Here is an 8,839-nt window from a genome sequence, read left to right as displayed (position 1 = left end):
GTAGTTGGATTTTTTTTACGGTTCGTACACAACCGAAGTGATAACCAGGAGGGGAGGCAGCCGGCTGGATTCGAACCGTGAACATCTCGCAGCGAGCGACGGAACGCGCTTACCGCTGGGGTCTCGTTACCCCCCGGGATGACCCTTTTGTGTTTCTGTAACTTCGCAGGTTGAAAAAAGGAAACCCCACGGGGGACTGCACCTCCCGATCAACACGGTGTCCGGCTACCTACGTTGCGAAAAAAAATCCTACATAACCACACCACACACACACCACTCGTACAACTCAAAATGCAGTCGCCTCCGCCGGCGAGGGGAGACACCGCAGGCCCCACGCGCCCCTTGGCGGGCCCCGCTCCCTGGGGGCTCTTCATGAGGAGGAGCAACTCGGCCACGGGAGTCAGGGCCCCCAAACAGCGACCCCTCACCTACTCCTTCGAGGGCCCCGGGCCATCTCTCGCGGCGGCGGCGACGGCGGGCTCGGCCGATGCCGTGGGCCCGTCGGTCAGCGGCGAGGGGGACACTCCGAAGGCGGCGGCGGCGGCAGAAGAAGAGGAGGAGGAGGACGCGAACCGGGGCAGCGTGAGACAGCGCGCGTCCATCTTCGGCCACGTCGTGGGCAAGCAGCTGTCCGGCGTCTACGATCGGAGCCGAGCGGACAGTTCGGAGGGCTCGTGGCGAGGTCGCACTTTCTCGCCGCCGCCACCGCCGCCGCCAGCGTCGCTCTTGGGCCACGAGTCCGCCCCAAAGAAGGAGAGCTCCGGGGTGGTGAGGCCCTGGGAGAAGTTCAGAGTCGGAGGTTGTTCGGGTGGCGGCGGCGGCGGGACCTTCAGGGCGACGATGGTGACGGCTGGAGGCGACGCGGGTGACGTGGCCGTGCCCACGTGGCGCCACGATGGAGGCGCGTCCAGAATCCCATATCCATCACCGTCATCATCGGCATCATCATCATCATCAGCAGCAGCTGCTGCACCATCGTCAATATCAACAGCAGCATCGGCACCACCATCGTCATCATCATCAGCAGCAACAACAACATCAGCAACAACACTCCCGTCGTGGCCATGGGAAGATACCTGGATCTGGACGGATGGAACAGACCGCATGGAGACCCAACCCAGCCAAGTGGCCTGGATGACCAGGGCCCTTCGGTAAGTGTGTGCGTGTGTGTGCGTGCGGAGCGGTTGTGCAGTGGTTAGCGTGCTGCGCTGCGAACCCGGCGACCCGAGTTTGATTCTCACGCGCGTGGGTGAGGCTACGCACGCGGGATGAGCGTGGGTGAGGCTACACACGCGGGAATTGTGTGTGAAGCTACACACGCGGGACGCGCGTGCACGAGGCTACACACGGGCAACGTGTGTGTGTGTGTGAGACTACACACGGGACAACGTGTGTGTGTGTGTGAGAAGGGAATGGCAGTTTTATTTGAAGATTTTCGACGTGTTTTTTTTTCGCTCGCCGCGATGAAAGGACGAACTTTTTTTTTTGGACACATTTCTAGAGCGAAAACGCCACGGCATTTTCTTCATGAAAGCTGGTTAACAAATATATAAATATATATTCTTCAACACACACACAAAAAAGTTACTTTCTGCCGACAATCAAGTGCCAAATTTTTATTTAACCAAAAAAAACCAGACCATCATCCGTTTGAGGGCGCTTTTCAGACTGGCAATGTCAGTGAGGCCCTCAGTGGTTATGTATTTATCTCTCTCGCTCGCTCTCTCTCTCTCTGCGCTCCCGTGCGGAGAGGCCACGCCTAGTGGTCGCTCCTGCCCCACCAGGTGAGCGGACAGAGGCCTGGGCTCAGGTGAGAGCCTGAGCCTGGCCTGAGAGGGAGAGTCATCGTTCTTTTCGTTTCCCTTTCTCGCTAAGACCTGCGGTTACTGCTGCCTTTCCACCATGGCGCAATATCCAAGGCTCGAGTGTCTTTCGCGAAGGAACGGGTTTATCTGCTATCCACCGCCCGAGATCACAGCCGACATCGTCGCAGCTGCTGTGGCCACGTGTGTGGGCCATGCGGGCATCCTCACCGCCCAAAGGCAAGATCGAGGTGTGGTGGTGTACGTGACCCAGGAGAGTATGGTGGCGCGCCTGGTAGAGACGGGGCTCGACGTCGGGGAAGGGCTGTTTGTGCAGTGCACCCCGCTCTCGTCGCCCGCCATCAGGGTGATGCTCTCAGGTGCGCCGCCATTTCTCAAGGGCACCGAACTGCGCCGAGATCTACAGCGCTTCGGCACAGTGATCTCGAATATAATTATGCTGCCTTTGAGGTCGAAAGACCCAAAGCTAGCACACGTTTTGTCGCTGCAGCGTCAAACGTTTATGATCTTAAAGGAAGGCAACACGGAATTGGATGTGAACTTCAAGTACACCATTGATGGTCACGTCTATACCGTGTATGCCTCCACGGCCGCGCCGAAGTGCTACGGGTGTGGTGGTGTCGGACACACCCGGAAACACTGCACGGCAAACAAACAGGAAAGGGGAAAAGCAGCTCCGCCTGCGCAGACAGCAGCAGCAGAAGTGTGGGAGCAGCAGAAGCAGCAGCAGGCGCCGCCGCCGCGGCAGCAGCTGCAGCAGCAGCAGGCGCCGCCACCGCGGCAGCAGCAGCTGCAGCAGCAGCAGCAGCAGGCGCCGCCACCGCGGCAGCAGCAGCTGCAGCAGCAGCAGACCTCCACCGACTCTGCTGATGGCCACGCGCAGCCAATGACTGACGGCGGGGAAGATGGTTTCACCATCGTTGAGTCGAGAAAGCGGAAGGCGAAAGGAAGCAATCCGGGGGGGGGGGGGGCGCGGTGGCACCCTTCCAAAACGCGTGGCCGCCGCCACCGCCGAGAAAGATAACAGCGACAGTGACGAACGGGACAACCGCCCGAATGCAACAGCAGGGCGCGGCGGTGAGGCCGAGCCACAGGGTGAGGTGATCGTCATTGACGAGGCCCACCCGCCGGTTGATACCGAGGCTGGGGGGCGACCACCAGACCCGGACTCGGCTGCCCCGGAAGGGGGGGGGGGGGTGCTGGAAGCCACCGATGAGCCCGCCGATGACACGGCGCTCGGGGGTGACGACCAGCTCACCTCCTCACCCGACCAGGTGAGGGAGGCAGAGGCCGCAGAGGGGAGCCAGCCTGAGTTGGAAGACACCTCCGATCGGCACGGTGCGTTGGAAGAGGTAACCACCGAGCCCCACACGAGCGTGCCGGGAGACTCAGACGACGGAGGGTCGGAGTTAGAGATAGAAGACAACTTGAGTGAGGGGAGCTACTCACATGTTAAGAAGAAACGGGAGTACACACCCGGCAAGATTGTCGAATTCCTCCGAACTAGTTACAAGAAGCGGGGGGTCGACGTCGGAGATTCTTTCCCCGATACGCAGGCCTTCTTGAAGGTCGCGCAGACAGTCATGAGCGACATGGGAAAGCACAAATGCACCCCACAGGAAGGCAATCGGCTGAGGGGTTTCATGCAGAAAGCAAGAAAGGGGAGCATGTCCCAACCGGAGTGCCCCCCCGCTGATGCTGTTGCTGAAGCCGACGCCTAAAGCCATGGCTTCCTCAGGTGTAAGGATCGCGAGTTTAAACTGCAACGGAGCTCGAAGCGATCAGAGGTGGCACCGCATCTGCAGCTTCATTAGCGAGCAGAAAGCGGATGTGACGTTTCTGCAAGAAACGCACCTTGACGCAACTCTGCAGGCCCAGCGCCAGCACCTCTTGGGCAGCCGGACCTTCTTCAGTCACGGAGAAGACAACCGCGCTGGGGTTGCAATTGTGTTTAGTCCAAAGTTTCTCCCGGAAGGCGTGGCCTTCAGAGAGATCCAAAAAGGCCATCTGATATCTGTAGACTTCGTGTTAAACAACACGAGGCTACGGTGTTTCAACGTTTATGCACCGAGTAAGACCAGTGAGAGGAAACGCTTTTTCTCCGGCACACTGCGGAATGCCTTAGAGGCAGGCAGTGCGGACGGGGTGCTCACGGTCGTGGGGGGAGATATGAACTGCACCCTCGACCCGGCTCTCGACCGCAATAGTGCTGAGCCCCACCCGGAATCCGCACGGCCATTAGCCGACATGGTGCAGCAACTGGGTTTGCTCGACACGTGGCGACTGCAACACCCAGGCCAGAGGCAATACACTTGGTGCCGCGCGGGCCTGCAGGGGAGGATGAGCCTCGCCAGGCTGGACCGGCTGTACATCAGTGCGGACAGCGCTAACCGGCTCGGGGGAAGCAACATCACCCCGTCCGGGTTCTCTGACCACCACCTGGTCTCAGCACTGCTGCGAGTCCCCAGGGAGAGGCGTCGCTGCCCCTACTGGAAACTCGACGTGCAGCTGCTTGAGGACGAAAATTTCACGGAGGCATTCAGGGCCTGTTGGTCACACTGGGCAGCAACTAGGAGCAGTTTCAGCTCTGGTCAGCGATGGTGGGAACAAACTAAAGCGCAAATTAGGGCCCTCTGTCTACAGCTTTCGAGCCAGCACGCCGCCGCCAAGGAGGAGACAGTGAAACACCTGGCGAGCGAGCTGCTGCTGCTCGAGGCTGAGATGGGCTCGGCCCAGGATGCGCACAACAACGAGGGTGAGGTGCTGCTGGAGAAGCGGCGGCTTTTTAGGGCCGTCACGGACCAACAGGCACATAGTTCGTTTGTGCACAAAAAGGTGCAACACCTGGCACAGACGGATTCTCCCTCAAAGTATTTCTTTAGGCGAGGCAATAGACCCTCGAGCAATGAGAATAACATTTCAGGGTTGCTTACCCCAGAGGGGGAGACAGCAACTGCCGAGGGGGAAATTGCCAGGATCGCGAAGGACTTCTATTCACACCTGTTCAAGGCTGAGCACGTACAAGACGAGGCGGTTGAAGAACTACTAGCCACGGGCCCTACTCTGGGGGACGCGGAGAGAGACAAACTGGAAAGCCCCGTCACCCTGGAGGAGCTGCACACTGCCATGAAAGGTCTGGCAGCTGGCAAATCCCCAGGGATCGATGGGCTGCCAGTTGAGTTCTACGAAACCTTCTGGGATGTACTCGGCCCTTGCCTGCTGGAGCTGCTGGAGGAGAGCCTGCGAGAAGGGGAACTCCCGCAGAGCTGCAGGAGGGCGGTGGTCACCCTGTTGCCTAAGAAGGGGGACCTGCGTCGCATAGAAAACTGGCGGCCCGTCTCCCTCCTGTGCGCCGACTATAAAATCTTCGCCAAGGCGCTTGCAAACCGCCTCAAGGAGGTGGTGGGTCAGCTCGTGCAACCCGAGCAGGCGTATTGCATCCCCGGCCGCTGCATCTATGACAACATCGGCACGGTCAGGGATGTGATCTCCCTCGCGGATATGCACGACGTGGATGCAGGTCTCCTATTCATGGACCAGGAGAAGGCGTTCGACAGGGTGAGCCACGAGTACCTGAGAAGACTGCTCCTCTCCTTCGGGTTCGGCCAGAACTTCACGGCACACGTGCACCTCCTATATACGGGCATATCCAGCCTCATAAAAATCAATCAAAGGCTTGGCTGTCCTGTTCCCGTGACAAGGGGAGTCAGGCAGGGGTGCCCTCTCTCGGGGCTCCTCTACACCCTGTCCCTTGAGCCGCTCTTGCGACGCCTGAGAAACACCTTGTCCGGGTTCAAGGTCCCGGGGCCGGAGAACGCAGTCATAAAGCTCTCCGCATATGCGGACGACGTATGCGCCATGATCAACGACGCACAGGACGTCGCTGCACTCTGCCGGGCGGTGGAGGTCTATGAAAAGGCCTCCTGCGCCAAAGTCAACTGGCGGAAGTGTGAGGCGTTATGGATGGGGTCACAAGGTGCAATGAGTTCCGTGCTCCTCCCAGGTGGAGTCACCTGGCAGGGTGAGGGCGTGAAGTACCTCGGAGTGTACCTAGGAAAGCCCCAAGTCGTTAATAAAAACTGGACCGAGATGAGCGACGTATTTGATGCTAAACTGAGAGCGTGGGCACATCTCGCCCCACAAATGTCCTTCAGGGGGAGAGTGCTCATAGGGAATAACCTGGCAGCCTCGGTGCTGTGGCACAGAGCCAAGGCCCTCCAACCCCCGGGCTGGTTACTCACGAGGGCGAACAGGTCGCTTGCCCACTTTGTCTGGAACGGCAAGCACTGGATGAGGCCGGGGGTCCTCTGCCTGCCGGTGGGTGAGGGCGGCCAGGGCCTGGTAGACGTCACCGCTCGAGTGATGAGCTTCAGGCTCCAGGCCGTGAGAAACTTGCTGTACGAACAAGAAGAGCTGCCCCGGACGTCGCTGGCCCTCGCTCTGCTGAGAAATGCGGGCGGGCGGCTGGGATATGGGAGGGAGCTCTTCCTTATGGACCTGACCCGAGTCGATTGCACCGGACTGCCGGGCTATTACCAGAGCCTGTTGGAGGCGTGGCGGAGCCTGGAATGGAGCAGGGCGAGCCCGCACCACGGCCTTAACGGCTTCATGACCGAACCCCTGTTCCACAATGGCCTCCTCGATGGAATCAGGGAGGAGGGGACGCTGGCCCTCCGGTTCGCCTCGGCAGGAGTGCGAACGGTTAGGGATCTTGTGAGGAGCCAGGACGGCCGCTCCAAATGGAAGAACGCGGCTGAGGTGAGCGGCGCCGCTGGGCTCCGCTCCATGATGGCTGGAGAAAAGTTGTTGCGAGAGGCGATCGAGGCGATGCGGAAGCTGCGTTTGCAGCTAGAAACGCCAGGAGACAGCGGTGCCGCACGGCCGCCGCCCTCCTCCCCCTCCACCCCCCCCTCCCCTCCCCCCGCTTTCCAGGAGTTGCGCGTCTCCTGCATCCAGCCCCCCGGGCGCTGTGAGGCAGGGAGGTTGCTCAAGATCGCGAACTGCAGAGACGTGGCCCTCAAGGGCGCCTCCAAGCGGGTGCTGTACGACTGCTGCGTCAAAACACTGCGGTGTCGAGAGCTGGAAAACCTACCGGACACGAAGTGGAGGGAGTTCTTCTCTCCCTTGATCGACACCACCCCCCAGTGGAAACAGCTCTACAAGGCCCCCGTTGCAAAGCGCAGCGGGGACCTCCAGTGGAGGCTGGCGCACTGGACGCTGCCCTCGGCGGCGTGGATCAGCAAGGTCACCCCGGGGGCGTCAGACCTGTGCGTGTTCTGTGGAGCGAGGGAGGACCTCGCCCACCAGTACGTGGGGTGCTCGCGGCTGGACCCGCTGTTCAGACTCCTGGGAGCCGTTTTTAAGAAATTGGGGGTGCCCTTCTACAAGAGCGTTTTTATATGCGGGGTACCGTACCGGGCGGACAAGCGCCACATCCTGGCAAACTTTGTCTGCGCGCAAGCCAAGATGGCAGTATACAAAACGCGAAAAAAGAAACTGCGAGGTGACACGGACGACAGTTGTGCAGCGGAGGCAACGCTGAAAGGTCTGCTGAAAGCGAGGCTCCGGCTGGAGCACGCGTACTTTTCCCAGGTTGGAGATGCGCACGCCGTGTTCCAGGAGCGGTGGGGGGCCGGTCAGGCCCTCTGCACCAACACGAATGGTGAACTGACCTTCACTTTTTAATGATCGAGTCGAAACGGACGTTAGACGCGGCGACGCGGGCAGGACGTATGCGGCGGTGCAGCGCGCGTGGTGGAGCGGAGCGCGTGACGGTCCGGCCGGGCGGCGCGTGCGCCTGGCGGCGCGGCACATGTGCTGAGGTGTGGCGCACGCGGCGGTCTCAATAATGTGGCGTGGGCGCGGCGGTGTGGCGCGCTTGGCGGCACGGGGCACGCGCCGCGGTGTGTCACGCGGAGTGAGGCGGCGTGACGCGCGTGGCAAGGTGTAGCGCGCGCGGTGGTGCGGCACTCACTCAGCGGTGTGACGCACTTGGCGGCGCGGCACATGTGCTGAGGTGTGGCACACGCGGCGGACCGAAAATGTGCGCACATGCGCGGCGGTGGGTGGCACCAGGCGGTGCGGCGCACGTGCCGCGATGTGGCGCAGGACGTTGTGGCATGCGTACCTGCGGCATGACGTGCGCGTCGCAGTATGGTGCACGCGGTGGTGTGACACGTGTCGCAGGAATCTCGAGGGGCGGTGGTGCGCGCGCAGCGGTGTGGCACACATGACATGGATGAATGTGCACGTGGCGGTGTGGCTCGCGCGGTGGCGTGGCGCACGGGCCGCGTTATCTAGCGGTGGTGATGTTACCGATGACTGTGACCTCGAACCATCAGGGGAGGAAGTGTGGAATAAGCGGGGGGGCCCTGACAAGCAAAGAGGTGCCAAAGCTCGAAATGACACAGCGCGTCGGATGCTGTTGCGCAGCCGGTGCGTGGGGATTGTGGTGCTGGCGTTGCGCGTCGCGGAGCGGCGGTGGGATGGTGAGCTGTGCTTTTTGGTGTCGCCATGAGGGCTTGAATATTGAAAAATTCCAGGGCAATTTGCCGCTGGTGAATAAACATATATAAAGTATCTCTCTCTCTAGCGCCGTGGAACAGCTCTGTGGAGCAGATGATGATGAGTTTCGTTATATAACTGCGTACTTCGCTCGCTCGTGGGTTGCAAGTCTACAACCGCGCAGAGCGACGCGTGACTTCGCTACGATGTCTCCGGATGGAACCTCTCACGCTCGTGACGTCGACGTCATTTGTGGTGGAGAGGAGGGGATATGGGGGGGAAATGTGTGAGGCCTTGAGAAGAACGGCGGCGTGGTTGGAGCTGAACGTATGGGATGGAGGGATGGAGGAAGGGACGGTGGGTGGGAGGGAAGGAGGAATGGAGGGAGTGAGGGATGGTGGGAGGGAGGGGTGGATGGTGGGAGGGATGGAGAGAGGGAGAAATGGTGGGAGGGATGGATGTATGGTAGGAGGGAGGGAAGGTTGGAGGTAGGGAGGGAAGGAGGAATAGAG

At 60.6% G+C, this 8,839-nt stretch overlaps 1 protein-coding gene across 3 annotated transcripts in view; it reads left to right on the top strand.

The window, feature by feature from the left end:
* Nucleotides 1-769: 769 nt before the first annotated feature.
* MYO18A (myosin XVIIIA) overlaps nucleotides 770-8,839 on the top strand; it is a 133,352-nt gene continuing 125,282 nt past the window's right edge. Inside the window, exon 1 of one of the 3 annotated variants that reach the window (XM_061561100.1) lies at nucleotides 770-1,151. In XM_061561100.1, the coding sequence (XP_061417084.1) occupies nucleotides 1,065-1,151 (87 nt within the window). In that variant the 5' untranslated portion in view covers nucleotides 770-1,064. The remainder of the gene's footprint in view (nucleotides 1,152-8,839) is intronic. The other 2 variants (XM_061561097.1, XM_061561105.1) reach the window with 2 other exon arrangements.

This window comes from Lethenteron reissneri, chromosome 27 (genome assembly GCF_015708825.2).
Source record: "Lethenteron reissneri isolate LAM-NWPU_2019-01 chromosome 27, ASM1570882v1, whole genome shotgun sequence".
NCBI classification, from domain to species: Eukaryota; Metazoa; Chordata; class Hyperoartia; order Petromyzontiformes; family Petromyzontidae; genus Lethenteron; species Lethenteron reissneri.
The sequence above is the reverse complement of the archived record's forward strand: the minus strand, read 5'-3'. Positions and strand labels throughout refer to the sequence as shown.